The following is a 15,083-nucleotide window of genomic DNA, read 5'->3' as shown; positions in this document are numbered from 1 at the left end:
GAAACTGAAAAGCTGGGAGGCAGGGAGCACCAGGGCCGCCCCCTTGCTCCGGAGTTCAGAAAAGGCGCTCGTGTTTGAGCTACCTGGGAAAGTAAACAGGTAAACACTGGGTCGACTTGGAGGGCCACTTGTCCTGGAGTGGGGCCACTTAGCGTGTGTACATTCACCTCCCCTCATGGGCCTCCGGCGATTGTTCAGCTTCCCCGCCGCCCTCTCCAGCCGCCTGCGCTTCAATCCCTCCGGAACCCAGAGCGGCAGAGGAGCTTAGCCGCCTGAGAAGCCTCCCAAAAGAGGTTCCCTCTAGACTCCGGGGAGAAAGATTCCCTTCCTCTTCTCCTCCACCTCCCCTCTGGGCTTGCAACTCCCTTTGGACCCATACTAAATGTGGGAAGAAGGAATACGGAGTGTTTTGTAGGGCACCTGGAACCCCATCTTTGAGAATAAAGACCAGGGACGGGGAACCTCTAGCTGCCCGAGGACCCTGGCAGGGGGTGCTAGGTGGTGTTGTACACCAAAGACAGCCAGACTTATCTCAAGCCTAGAACATGCTGCGATCAGACTTCCGGCGTCCATCTCCACCTGCCCAAGTTTTCAGCCGCGCAAGGCCAGCGGCAGAACGCTCACGAGCTCCCCCCCGCCGCTGCCTGCAGAACTTAAAGCCCCAACCCAAACAAGATGGAACTAGGACATTGTCTTCTCCTGGCTGCTAGATGGAACCTGGAGAGAATTTACTCGAGTCCCAAGCGGAGGGAGATTAGAGCACATCCAGGCAGAGCTGAAACTGGTGCAAGAATGAAACTTCGTTTAGAATGGACAGGGTGGGGATAGCGGAGACATCAATAAAGAATTCTAGAGATGGGGCAGGGCACAGAGTTGGGTTTACAGCTTTCTGGGCGCGCGGAATCTCGCCAAACTGGAGATCTCAGCTGGAAAAGACTGGTCTGTGGTGCTCCCAGAGAGACCTCTTGAGGAGTCCTCGGAATGCAATCACCTGTTTAATAAATTGTGTGGAAAGGTGTGTTTGGTTGTATTCCCCCGGCTCTTCCCGGCCGCATGAAATTGGGAAGAACTTGGAGCGTGCTCTGGCAGAGGACTTGCTACTGGCCGCCAGCTGGTCCCACGCCGGCCTCCCAGCATCCGCAGGCCACTCCTGGGGGACTTGCATTTTATGATCTTCCTCTAACAAGCAGAGTTTCTCCCCTTCAATTATGAGCCTCCCAGCGGTCTCCCTGCGCCTTTTCAATTGCAAATGTCAGCGCTTTGGAAGCGGTCGCGGGAACCACACGGGCAACGAAGCGATGGGGAAAATGGACTGCTGAGGTCTCAGGAGAGAGACCCTGAGCGCAGTGGACCCCACTCCACTGGGTGCAGAGCGCGGTGGCTGGAGGCCAGGGGGAGGCTCTTGAGACCAAGAGAAGGAAGGAAAAAATGCAACCCCAAATCCGGGAGATGGCTGAGGGAGCTGATACCCAGGCGTTGGCCTGTGCTGACAGGCAAAGTGTGGCCGCACAAGTGCTCCTGGAAGGGGACACTGTGACCTGAGGTGTTGGAAGGTCTCTGGCTAGTGGAGACCAAAGGACAGGCAAGGTGGGGAATGGAGCTGGTAATGAGCTGGAGGCCTCCTTCTATAGGCACCAGGGTCAGCTCTCCCTCTCCTCCATGAATTCCCAGGAGTCTGGAAATTCTGTCTTTCCTACAGACAACTGTAGGAAAATTTGTCTCTCAGGTGCTATGCCCACTGAGGAGGCTCCCAGGGAGAGGAGGAGGGGCCCAAATCAGCAAGGCAGGCCGATTAGATCTTGAGAGAAAGGCCTTGTATGTTGGGAAAGGGAGGGGAGACCTTGTGCATGGAGCTAGGTGGTTCCAAGGTAAGGAAAAGAACAAACTCTGAGAAGGCATCTAGGCGTGATTCCTTCCCCCATCAAAGATGGGTCTGAGGTTATGCAAAAAGGGACACATCTTGCCAAAAGACAATTTTTCATCCAACCCAAGAACTGATCTGTCCCAACCAGACTCCTTTCTGGCCCTTCCCTATCCCTGGAGACTGGTCCCCCAGATATCGCCCCCCCCCTTGGGGGAGAGGAATAAGGGGAGGAACCACAGGAGGGACTTTTCTGCAAGGCTTGGGTTGAGGAACTTTTTCTCGCCAGTTATTTATTTTGCAGTGGACTAACAATGGCTGGGGAAGGCCCAGCCTGTCCCTGTTTCCAAACTCTACCCCCCCACACTCCTGGAGAACCAACTTCCCTCCTCCGACAGGACAGGGTGGGGAGCTCCCACGTGAAAGGGGGAAGGGGGAGGCAATGGGGAGAGAGGCTGAGAAAGACAGAGACTGGAGAGAGAAGAAAAAAGCACGAAAAGTAATGAGTTCGAACACGATTCAAACCAGTTTCTAATTCTTGCAGGGAAAAAAAGAGGAAGGAGGGGGAGAAAGGAAAAAAGAAAAAGTAGGAGGAGAAAGAGAGGAATGGGGAGCGTCGACATGAAGGGGTTTCCTTAATATTGTGGACGGATTCAGAAATGAATGAAGAGATAGTCCATTGAAAAGGGTTGAACGCCATGACAACTAGGAACAGCCTTAGATTTATTCCAAACAGTTAGGACACGTTGAAAGAGAGCGTCAATCATGTATTATTTCGCCACTGAAATAAATGCAAAAACCGAGCCGGGACAAAGGCTTCCAACGGGAGCGGGACATTTGTCTACATTTCGCTCATTGTCCGCAGCTTAGCAATCGGTTTGTATTTGTGTTTGCCCGGGTCCGACCACCCAGGACGCGCCGACGAGGGGCTCGCTCTAACCTGGGCCATTGTCACCCACGTCACATACTGGGGGCGAGGCAGCCAGGGCTGCAGAAAGCCGCCGAGCGGCTCGGGGAGAGGCGCCCTCACCGGGCGCTGGCAACCCGGGGGTGGCAGGGGTGCGGCGGCGGCCGCAGCTGCGAGCGGAGAGAACCGAGCCCCGCGCGCTTCTTTGCCGGCGCTGGGGCGGCCCCGGCTAAGACCAGAGGGGAGGGCGAGACCCGGACCCCGCGTGCGGCCTTTTCTGCTCCTCCCCGCCACCACCACCCCAACCCCCCGCCCCCCCCACCCCTGGCAAAGCACCTTCCTGACGCTTTTCTAGGACCCACGGGAGCATCAGGTAGCAAACCTTCCCCTCACCCACTACCCACCCCAAACCCCCAAAAAAGAAAAAGAGAAAGAAAAGGAAGGAAGGAAGGAAGTTAGGAAAGGGAAAACTGCAAAGAAGGGCAGAAGTACAGCTTGGACTTCTCAGCGCCTAGGAGAAGGTGCTGTCCCAGGAAAGTTCAGTTCCCAGGCTGGCGAGAGGTTGGGAACCTCACACAATCCTAAGGCAAACTGGGAGCCTGGAGCAAGTGCTCCGTTCGTGCCCCTGGGGCAACCAAATGAGACGAAATTTAAGGATTTGCTTTGGAGAGGAAAACTCCAAGGAAAACAGCACCATCCGCCCGGCATGCGACCCCCCCTCCCCTGCGGCTTTCGGGGTCCTCACCCGGGCTGGATGCAGCTCCCCTGACCCCCACCCCACCCTTCCCCTCTTCCTTCCCGCCGCCCCTCCGCTGCTAGGAGGCCGAAGAGGGAGGGGGGCTGGAGAGTGAGGCATAATAAGGGGCAGGAAGGGCGCCGGGCCGTCTGTCCTTTCCTCCACCCAGAGAACGCGGCCCGCGGAGCCCAGAAGCTACGCGGCCGCGGACCGAACCCGGCCCAAGTTCGAGTTCCCCACCCCCACCCTACCCCTCCCCTTCCACTTCCTTCCCTTCCCTTCCCGGGCTGCCCGCAAAGCAGCAAGTGAACTGCGCTGTGCTCCCCGGCCGCTTAGAAATGGAAGGGGGTTGGGGAGAGAAAGAGGCGGAGTGAAGGAAATAAATAAGTCTTTAGCAAATAAAGAGTGGCTGGAGGGGGGTGGGGTCGTTTGGTGGTGGCTCCGGCCGGCCGGAGCCGATCCCTCTCCTGGGTTTCGGGCTCTTTCGGCGTTAACTAGAATCAATTACTTGCCTTGTCATTTCTAGTACTCATCCTTAAGCCTCAACCAAAATATTGACCTAGGAGGCTTACAGAAGTTGGGCTCTTGCCATTTGAACCGGATCTTGTTTAGGGAACCACCAGCGATGAGGAGGAGAGATTTCCGCGGCTCAGCCTTCGCCCCCTCCCCCTTTTCCAAAGGCGCCACAAATCGCCAATTTTCCGGCTTGCTGGGGGCGGGCGCACGGGGGCGGGGAGGTAGGAACCGGTGAATGTTAAGGAGGATTTTGTTGTTGTTGTTGTTGTTCCTCTTGGTTTCTGTTTTGTTTTCTCTCCTCCTCCCCCGCTTTTTTAAAGATGCAATTTGTTAAAACGGCCTTTTCAAGTGTGTGCACTCTCGAGCGACGCGGTGGTCCTTTGTATGTAAATAGTGGGTAAAAAAGGCTCGCCCCGTCTTTGCAATTAATTGACACGTTACACCTCTCATCTTGCTCTAGAGGGCCGTTGGCTGGGAGCGCGGAGCTCCCCAAAACCCACAATTTCACATCTGCAAATACTGTCTTCATCCACTTGACTTCCAAGACCCGCCCACACGTGTCCAACCTTTGCGTTTTAATGTCTCCCCCCCTTTTTTTCCACCCTTCTCTCGCTCCCTCTCTCGCTCCCCCTCCCTCCCTCTCTGTTTCCCTCCCTCTTTTTCTCCCCCTCTTCTCCCCCCCTCTCCCCAGGTTCGTGAGTGGAGCCCAGCCTTATATGGACTGATCGCTCGGGCAATGGCCCATTTTTTCCTCGCCACCAGCCGCCACCGCGCGCCGAGCGGCCGCCGGAGCCCGAGCTGACGCCTCCTTGGCACCCCTCCTGGAGTTACAAACTAGGGCCCGGCCCGCAGCGCTCGGCGCGCAGGCTGCCCGTTCCCTGCGTCCATTTCCTCGTGGTTTCAGAGAAGACACAGGAGCTGCGTTTGGGCTCCTCCTCCCCTTCCTTATAGTTTCTTTCTCTTTTTTAAAATAATAATTATCTCAATTATTAAAGCCCACCCCCCTCCTCCCCTCCCCCTTTCCCTCCCCCCATACCCCTTCCCCGCCCCAACTGGGGAGCGCCACGAATTGACCAAGTGAAGCTACAACTTTGCGGCATAAATTGCGGGGTCCCGAGCCATGTCGCTGACCAACACAAAGACGGGGTTTTCGGTCAAGGACATCTTGGACCTGCCGGACACCAACGATGAGGAGGGCTCGGTGGCCGAAGGGCCGGAGGAGGAGAGCGAGGGGCCAGAGCCCGCCAAGAGGGCTGGGCCGCTAGGGCAGGGCACCCTGGACACCGTGCAGAGCCTGCCCCTGAAGAACCCCTTCTACGACAGCAGCGACAACCCCTATACGCGCTGGCTGGCCAGCACCGAGGGCCTCCAGTACTCCCGTAAGTAGCGAAACTTGGCCGCCGCGGCCGTGGCGCCTCTCATCCTGTGGCCGCAGCCCGGGCTGGAAGCTGGGGGAGAAAGGGAAAGGAGCCATTTAAACTCGATCCCTTGCTTGCTCCTCTAGAAAAATTTTTAACACTTGTTAATAATGCCCTAACTCTTTCCTCCTCTTCAACCCTCCCCCCCCCCCCGCCCTAGTACCGGAAAAAGACTTGGTCTCAGATATTTTTCCAAAGCAAGAAATTAGGAAAACGAGGGGGAGGGGAATACCTCCCAAGGGCTGCTTACAGATGTCAACCCAGGACTGATGGCTCCAGTCGGAAGCCCCCCACCCCCCTCACCCCGACAGCCGGGAGGGACTGGCCTGGAGCACTGGAGCTAGCCAGCAAGCCTCGGGGTACGGGTAGAAGGTGGGGGAGGCCCCCGGTTGCTCTGGTATAAATAGCTCACCCTGCCCCCTGCACGATCATAGAGGACGCTTTGTGCAGTGCGGAGGGTGTCGAGAAAGTCCGAAAGCAAAAACGAAAGCCCCCAAAAACCTGCCTTAAATGGCCGAGCCGATCAATGCCGGGATTGTGGGGTTTTTCTTTTAAAAATCTGCCCACGTCCGTTCAGAGAGGAAACTGCTTAAGGGGGCCGGAGCCCTTAACCCGCGATGATCTTCTCTGCGCTCCACTACCCCCAAATACGCACCCACACTGTGCGATCCCCTAGAAACGCGAGCCTGGAGCCCCCATTCCTGTCGCTTCTCCTCTTTCCGCTGGGGGAAACCAACGGTTTTGTTGCGCATGGAGCAGGGCGAGGGTCAAGGCGAAGGCAGTAGGGCCGGGCTGCCCGGCGCGGAGGGCGGAGGGCGCACGGAGTAGCCGGGGCGCACAGGGTCTGGCCCCGCCGGCGCGCGGCCTCCAGGCGCCTGACGCGCTTCTCTCTCCCCCAGTGCATGGGCTGGCGGCCGGCGCGGCGCCCCAAGATTCAAGCTCCAAGTCCCCGGAGCCTTCGGCGGACGAGTCACCGGACAATGACAAGGAGACCCCGGGCGGCGGGGGGGACGCGGGCAAGAAGCGGAAGCGGCGGGTGCTCTTCTCCAAGGCGCAGACCTATGAGCTGGAGCGGCGCTTCCGGCAGCAGCGGTACCTGTCAGCGCCCGAGCGGGAGCACCTAGCCAGCCTCATACGCCTCACACCCACGCAGGTCAAGATCTGGTTCCAGAACCACCGCTACAAGATGAAGCGTGCCCGGGCCGAGAAAGGTATGGAGGTGACGCCCCTACCCTCGCCGCGCCGGGTGGCCGTGCCCGTTTTGGTCAGGGACGGCAAACCGTGCCACGCGCTCAAAGCCCAGGACCTGGCAGCCGCCACTTTCCAGGCGGGCATCCCCTTTTCGGCCTACAGCGCGCAGTCTCTGCAGCACATGCAGTACAACGCCCAGTACAGCTCGGCCAGCACCCCCCAGTACCCGACAGCACACCCCCTGGTCCAGGCCCAGCAGTGGACTTGGTGAACGCCCCCGCTCTGAGACTCGCGGCCCTAGGCCCAGGCCCCACCCCGGCGGCGGCGGCAGCGAGGAGGACTCGGTCCTTACGGTGGCTATTATTATTATTATTATAATTATTACTATGGAGTCGAGTTGACTCTTGGCTCCATTGTGGAGGCGCCGGGAGGTTGCCTGCGTCTCCCTGGAGTGGCAGATTCCATCCACCCATCTCTGCCCCATCCATCCCTCTCTCCTTTCAACCTTTGGAGAGGGCTGAACTATAAGCCGTGTTTACAGAATGTTTGCGCAGCTTTGCTTCTTTGCCTCTCCCCGGGGGGACCAAATCCTCCCCGACGTTAACGTCCTCACTTGAGAACGAGAAAAAGACCAACACACCCTTCCCCCGCCCCGCTTTTGTGAATTTTGTAAAATATGTTTGTGTGAGTAGCGATATTGTCAGCCGTCTTCTTCTAAAGCAAGTGGAGAACACTTTAAAAATATAGAGAAATTTTCTCCTTTTTTTTTTATAAGAAAATGCTAAATATTTATGGCCATGTAAACGTTCTGACAACTGGTGGCAGATTTCGCTTTCGTTGTAAATATCGGTGGTGATTGTTGCCAAAATGATCTCGAGTCCAGCGGGCCTGTTCTCCCTCCGGGCCCAATACCTTTCTTTGTGGGTTTTTGTTTGTTTGTTTGTTTATGTTTGGTTACCCCTGCTTTCTTTTCCTTTTATATTTTGTTCAGTGCAAACATTTCTCAAATATGAAAAAGGAAAAAATGTGTAGGCGAGAAGCCCTCTTGCCCCACCTCCGGGTCCTGAGCCCTGGAACTTGGAGCTCAGCGGTTCCTTGCGGTTCCCCTAGAGCGCCGGGCGCTGAAAGCTTTCGATTTTTTTAAATAAGAATTTTAATAAAAATCCTGTGTTTAAAAAAACCAAGCCCGACCCTCCCGTTTGTCTTACTTTGTCGCCCTGCGCCGGGCCTGAGGCCTGGGGCAAGGACCCCGGCCCGGCCGCTAGCTGCGATCTCACTCGCTATTCCCTTCGGGGTCTGGAACCAGGGGCACCAGGGGCGCTGGAGAGGCTCTCCGAACAGGCCTAGCTCGGGCAGGCCAGCCAGGTTCTGTGCCTTGGATTCCTGGCTGGGGCAGGAGCGGTTGGCCTCCGGCCTTGGAGCTGTCCACCAGAAGCCCGAGGTCGCCCACCCTCTCCTGGGCCTCTCCCTAGGCCTCGCGGGCTATGTGGCAGCGTTCTGGCTCCAAGAGGAAAAGTGACTTTGGAAAATGCCAAGGCGAAGGGAGCAAACCCCCCTTGCTCGCCCAAATCTACGAGTGGCTCCTTCAGCCTGAGAAGCTGTTGAAGCCACTACAGTCGATGACTTTCACTTTGTTGCATTTGATTTACCTCGCTCGGAGAAGGGGGGTGGGGAGGCTGAGGTTGAGACTGGTCGACTTTCTCTCTACTCCCCACCCCCTTTGCAAAACCCGCCGTCTAGGGGCGGCCTGGGAGACCGCTCTGAGACCAGGGGCGAAACAGAGGGAGAGGTGAATTTCGGGGTGCTTGAAGCCTTGCAATGGCGTGACTTGCGGGGACCGGGGCTCAGGGGATGGAGGGGGACTGCTGCAGCTTCCTCTAGGCTCTTTGGTCCCAGAGAGCTGGCGAGCAGGAGTCAGTGACAACCCCTACAAACGGAAACTTCCCTCCTTCCTTCCACACCCCTCCACCCCGTCCTTTCTGGGTTCCCAGCCCCAAAACCCCAGGCTGGATCCCATGCCTCCACCCATTCTAGGATCTGGCGGCGCGTGGCCCTCCAGGCCAGCTCTTCGGCTTGAAACTGAGCGAACTGCTTGCTTGAAAGTAGGGGTTTGAGGTGGGGTCGTGTGCCCCGGCCTGAAGGCTGCGGTGAGGGGAGCAGGAGGCAAAGAAACAGCCCCCGGTTCACCCGGGGGAGGGCGTGTGGGCCGGTCCCTAATAGAGAACCGATTCTATCCCACCCTCTTTGCACACAGATCTCCTTGGCCGATGCAGGCACACACTTGCCCATGCGGGGGAGCGTCTCAAGGGGCCACGCTTGCGGGGAGGGGGGCGCTTCTCTCCCCTATCTCAAGGATTTCCAAAAATACCCAAGTCCCTGTAGCTCAGAGCCCAGCGGGTGTGGAGATGCCTCGGGATTGAAAGTCGGCCCCATTTGGAAATTGTATCTCCCGTTTTCTCTTGAGCTCCACCTTCATAGCTGGGGAGGGGAGGAGGGGGTGGCGAGGACGCCGAGCAAAGGCAGTGGTCCCAGCTGACTTTCTCGCTCCCTCTAGTTGATGATCAGATTTAATTCAATATCTAAAGTAAACATGATTATCCGTGTGACCAAATCTGCGCGTCAATAGCACTCAGCTCAACACGCCCAGGGACGTGATTACACGTTATTTCTGCGTTGCGCACCCGCCCCTGGATAATTGAGGGCGCTGAAGTCTTTCTAATATCTTACTAAATGTCCTTCCCCATCTCCAGGTTCATGCGGGTTCACTCAGGTTTTCTAAATACTGAGAAGTCTCCCTTTGTTCCCTACCCTAGCCTGGAAACGTTTGGGTTTTGGTTCTTGCTGCTTATAAAAGCCCAGAGAATTCTCCCTAAATCATTTATTGTACAATAGTTGGATGCCCAACTTGCCCTGACACCAACCACTGAAGATGCCACTGGTAACTTTCCTGTAACTCCCCAGTGCATCGGGAAGGGATGTAAGACTTCCGAGCCTCTTGGAGAGGGGTTGTCAGGAGGTCTGAGGCAGGGCCCCCAAGACTCCGGTTGATTTTAACTGTCCCAGGCCTAGGGCTTCCAGGGGGCCGAGAATGATCATAGGAGCCCTCCCCCCACCCCAAGCCTCCAGGGAGGAAGGAGGCAAAGTGAAAGGTCCAAATTCTGGAAGGCTTTCACTATGTGTGTGCTGAGGGCTGAGTGCGCATTGAGGGTGCATTTTGGGCGGTGGCCAGGCCTTCAGGCCTGCAGTCTGGCTGTGCGCCCCTGAGGCTAGGAGCTGGGGAGGTGGGTCCAGCGCCCGCCTCTCTCTGTCCCCGGGTCCCTATGGAGTCAATAAAAGCGCCCGCGGAACCCTGTGTGGCCCTAACCCCAGCGCCCTGGGAGCGCACCCGGCGCGGGGTCCGCTTCGGCAGTCTATCTTCGCCCAATCTACAGAGGGCCGCACAAAACGGCACAATGGGAGAGCTGGGAGCCGGGGATGTTAGAGGCGTGCATATTAAAAAGAGACAGAGAAAGAATCGCAGGGGACAGAGAGAGGGGAAGAGGGAGAAGGGGCCCACCCTCCCTCCCCCTCCACCCCGCACCATTCAGCGCGCTTATCGCGGGCAGTGAATCCCGGAGTCAGGCAGAAGTCTCCTTGGGGTTTTGTTGGGCCTGTCACTGGGTCCCTTTGTCATCCGCGGGCTCCATGCTGGATTCCATATGGCCAGCTGGGCCGAGGGAGCGCGAGGAGGGACCCGCACAAAACCCAAATTGTGTCCGGCTTTCAAACCCTGTATTGTTGTCTGTGAAAGGAAGACGCATTAAAAATTCGTGCTATATCTATTGGGGAGGAGGCTGGAGGAGGGGAAAAAAGCCACCCCTGTCTTTGATGGTTTCAGAGGGCGCTTGCCCCGCCTAGGCCCCGTGACACACTGAGAACTGGATACCTCTCTCGCTTGCTCTCTCGCTCGCTCTCTCGCTGCCCTCCCCCCCCCGCCCCGCCCCAGTCTGTCTCTGTCCTCTGTCTCTGTCTCCTCTACAAAATATTGGCTCTAACGCTCAGGCTTTGGTATATGAACTGTACGCCTTCAGGATTTGGGCTCCTTGCGCGCGCTTTGAGAACCAAGCTTCGCATGTCTAGGGGCCTCCCGTGGAAGCCACCGGACTGCCCCGGTCTCAGGAGGAGACCCAGGTGTCCAGGGCCCGGGAATGCTGGGGTCTCGCGGACTTTGAGGCCTCAGAGTAAATGAAAATCCAATCTCCATGCGTCCTCCTAGTCGCGACGCCCAGGCGCGCAAGCCAGCCTTCCGCGCACTTCAGGGAAGACTCGGAGAGCCCGAGGGGCCGCTCAGGCTTGGCCCTGCTCAGTTTCAGCTGCAACCGGTTCTGAAGCCACTTGTGCCCAGCCGGACCCCTCTGTTATGGACCCCCGGTCATTCGAATTAAGATGCGCGGGGATCCCACTGACATCTGAATGCGATGGGAAACCGGTTCAGAGACTTCTTCTACCGCCGCCCTTCCTGTTGGTAAGAGAGGAACTAGCGCTTTAATTCTCAGCGTCTGCTGCATCATTTTGGTCAGCAAAATTCAGTAACAGGGACACAGAGCAGAGCTTCCAAGGAATTTGTCCGGTTTTGCCTCACCTAAGCAGTCTGAGTTCTTGAAGGGCCATCGGAGATCATTCAGGTCAGGCACCTCCCCCAAGAGTCTGGCCAGAAACTCCCATAAGCACCCCCTAAACAAACAAACAAATATGTGCTGCAGCGAAGAGTTCGTGCTGTGGAAGTAAACAGAAGGAACGCACGTCGCCCTGGGGCAAAGTCATTCAGCCCTTAATGAGAGAAACTAAGATGGTAGAAATTCCAGCTAATCCAAAATTCGGGGGTCTCACTTTCCCGTCTAGTACTCCTGTCATATTTAGTAGAATCTGATAACTTGGTAAGAGGAGGAACCCTGTCCTCAACGCTCCCCCACACCAGCCAGGGAAGAACTTATTTTCCTTACCTATTGACTGTTAGGCTTAGTTGAGACCTGGTGTGGATTTCTCGAGCCTTTTCAAGAGCCAGGTCATTGAAAAGCTAATCCAATATTTACTGAGCATAAGGACAGTTCTCAGACGTATTTATTAAGGCCCATCGCTAAGTGATTACTTGGACTGAAGACGATGGCTAGGGGAAGGCAAGTCCTGAAGCACCAGATCCTGTCCGGGTGGGGCCTCCCCCCCCAAACTAGGAAACCAGGAGCAAACTTGTAAGATGCTGAGCTTCCCCTCCCATGCTTAAGTGGTGTGTGGATTAGATATTGTGTTGGCCGGTATTTCAGGAAATATGTACTTGTGGCTTCCTGAGAGGCCAGGCGCAATGACACTCTAAACTGTGTCGATATATCATCTTTTATCCAGGATCTGCAAATAAACCCCTGATCCCCCCAGCGCATTATAGCTGCCGCTATCTCTCCAAGGAAGCGATCTGAGTTTTATTGCTTTCACCAACGCCCCAACTCTCTCTCTGTCTCTCTCTGTCTCTCTCTCTCTCTCACACACACACACACACACACTCCCCTCTTCCACGCAGTCTGGTTTTTAAAGGCTCTAGTATTTTTTTCCCCGCGGGGCATCGTTATTAAGAAGCGATATAGGCCTCGGCGCCGCCACCCGAGCAAGTGGGGAAATGCAGGCCCGCGGACCACCTGCCCGCGCGCGGAACTCAAGTCCTGCAGACGCACAGCCGGGGACGCGAGATCCTGGCGCGGCCGCGCACCGCCGCCGCCACTAGGAGGCGCCCGAGCTCTGCACTCGGGCCACCGCGCTGCGAGGCCGCGGTGGTCCCAGAAAGTGCCCCAGGCACGCCGGCCTCCCAGTTCCGGGCTGTATTTCCACCCAAGCACGGCCGCCGCCGGGAGAGAAGGCGAGGAGGAGTCGGCGTCTCCGAACCCGGATTAGAGCGTGCAAGTCAAGACGGCTCTTTCACAGATGGCCGTGCACAGGTGTCTTGGAAAGTGCGCATCGACAGAGGGAATCTGAACTTGAGGGCACTTGTTCCTCCGTCGTAGTTTTCCCCCATCCTTCTTCCACGGACGTGCCACCTGCCGTCGTCCCCCCCCCACACACACACACTACCATCATGTTGGGGCACAAACAGCAGCAAACTGGTCCAGTGGCCCAGGTACGCGCTGGTGACCGGGAGAGCCCCCCGATAGATACCCGGCACGGTCTCTGCCATTCTGAGCGGTCCCCATGTCCGTCGTGGCCCCTGTGGGTGGACGCTAAGTAGGCAGCGTAAGGGTGCGGTTCGGGGAGCGAGAACATGCTGTAGGAAGAGGATTCTGATTTTGGTTGAGGTCGGAAGTAAGGTGTACTAGGAAGGAGAGACCCTCACCTCTCGCTTACCGTTGAGTCGGGACTCCTGCTGCTCTGGCCCACGCCCAATCCCAGTCCCAGAGGTGGCCGCTGACGGAGAACGGTGCGTAGAGAAGCCCTGCACCCCTTTGCGCACTTCCCCGGCCGAGGGCGAGCGGTGCAGTGGCGCCATCTGGCCACCAGGAGGAGACGCCATGGCGACGCGGGGCTTCGGGGTCTGAGCGAGGGAGACAAGAATGCCACCCCGCCCTGCAGCTGAGAGCACCTTGTGTGAGGCCTCGACTGGGGTACAGGGCATTCGAGAGTGGAAAGGACGCCACACTGTTGATGTCTCCCAACTCCACCCCGCCCTGGTGCCTTTCTGAGAGGATGAGTCTGGGGCAGAGGACAAGGGGTTGAAAGGGTTAAATTCCGCGACGTACAGCCCCCCGAAATAGGACCCGCAATTCCAACTTGTTTCGTTGACTTTCCCACGGATGTCCGAGGTGGAACTACCTCTCCTCAAAGGCATTCGTGACTCCAAACGTTGATCCTTTTACTTTCTTAAGCACCACCCCCACACACACACACCTTCAACCCCGGCGGGTTGGCGTCAGATTAGGGAGTCGGCAGTGCCCAAGTTGTCCGCGGGGTGGCGCGATTGGATAAGAAAATACTATTTTTGCGTAGCTTGGACGCCTGCGGGATTGAAGTCTCCGTGAAATATTCTTGTGTGCGTGTGTGTGTCTCGGTGAAATATTCTTTACAGTTAGGCTGGTGTGTGTGTGTGTGTGTGTGTGTGTGTGTGTGTGTGAGAGAGAGAGAGAGAGAGAGAGAGAGAGAGACAGCATGTGCGGATGTTGTCCTCTTATTTTGTAGAAGGAAGGACAGGTTGCTCAATCTTAATTCCAGGAGAATTAAAACTCTACCCATGAACTTGGCGCCTGGAACCTGATGAAAGAGGGTAACATTATCCAGTGCAGCTCAATCTCATTCTTACTTCTGGCTCTTCTGGCCCCTCATGCTGACACCAAGTGACTGCCACAATCAAGACAGGATGCTTCCACCACCCCCAAAATGTTCTCTCCTGTCAGAATGCTTGACAGACATCAACTGAAAGGCTTAGATGGAAAAAAAAAAATCCCATCCCTTTCCTTGCTGCTTGTTTCACCCTTTTGCCTTCATTCATAAAATGGTACAAAGAAAGCCACAGTGCTCTGCTCCCAGCCCCCATACCTGAGATGATGACTACCATCCCCATTTATTCAGTACCCACTCTGGCCAGGCACCTGCTAGGTGCTTCTCCTACATCTTCTTACACCACGGTGTTCTATCCTATTGCAGAAGAGGGAGTGTGGCAGGGATGGGCAAAGACTCCCTCCTGCTCTGGAGTAGGCAGCTGAGTGACAGGCTTCTCCACGGGAGCAAGGTTCTGTCAGTTCCCATTAGCAGCAGGAGCTCAGGTAGCAGCCTGGCTGGTGAGGGCAGCGCCAGCCAGTTGACTTCCTCCAGAAAGCTGGCACACCCACTCCCTCCACTGGGTACCATGTAGCTGTCCTGGGCCAGTGAGTATTTCCCCCAAGAACTGAGGGGGAAGAGGCTGAGGGGTCCACCTGAGAGGCTCCCTCTGAATCTGTTCTCACACTTGGACCCATAGCCTGCTGTCTCTTTTTTTGGTGACATGAGCAGCTCCTCTATCCCTCCAGAATGATAAAGGGTACAAGAAAAATCAATTTTCAATTTCCAATTGATCTTGTATCTTTAAATGACTACCTGTTTTTTACCTGATATGGGGGAAATGGAAAAAAGTTAACATGTTCTTTGGGATATAGTGCTGGGCTCCCTAACCTGAGAGATTTACAGGAACTGTTTAAAGGAGTTGTATGTAAGTGTTTACTTCCAGAGGCCTCCAAATCTCTTTAACTCTGGAGCTACAACATAAGAGTTGCCTCCGCAGAGACTAATATAAAGGAGGGAGGTAGATTTGTGAGGTCAAATCAAAGGAATATGATTGTTGTGTGAATGACAGAGAATCAGACACCTGATGGTCTATCACAAAAGGCACCTTTTAGAAATGGCCAATCCCTCTCTACCAATGCATATAGCCAGCTCCTCCAAGTGTGAAAACACCTGGCCCTA

General features: G+C 56.1%; 1 protein-coding gene across 1 annotated transcript; it reads left to right on the top strand.

Annotated features, from left to right (window-relative positions):
* Positions 1-5,124: 5,124 nt before the first annotated feature.
* NKX2-2 (NK2 homeobox 2) lies at positions 5,125-7,804 on the top strand. Its single transcript, XM_044262402.1, has 2 exons — positions 5,125-5,399; positions 6,338-7,804. The coding sequence occupies exons 1-2, from the start codon at positions 5,141-5,143 to the stop codon at positions 6,898-6,900; spliced, it is 822 nt and encodes a 273-aa protein (XP_044118337.1). The 5' UTR covers positions 5,125-5,140; the 3' UTR covers positions 6,901-7,804.
* The last annotated feature ends 7,279 nt before the right edge of the window (positions 7,805-15,083 follow it).

This window comes from Neovison vison, chromosome 8 (assembly GCF_020171115.1).
Source record: "Neovison vison isolate M4711 chromosome 8, ASM_NN_V1, whole genome shotgun sequence".
NCBI lineage: Eukaryota > Metazoa > Chordata > Mammalia > Carnivora > Mustelidae > Neogale > Neogale vison.
Note: the sequence above shows the minus strand (reverse complement) of the source record. Positions and strands in the feature narration are given on the sequence as shown.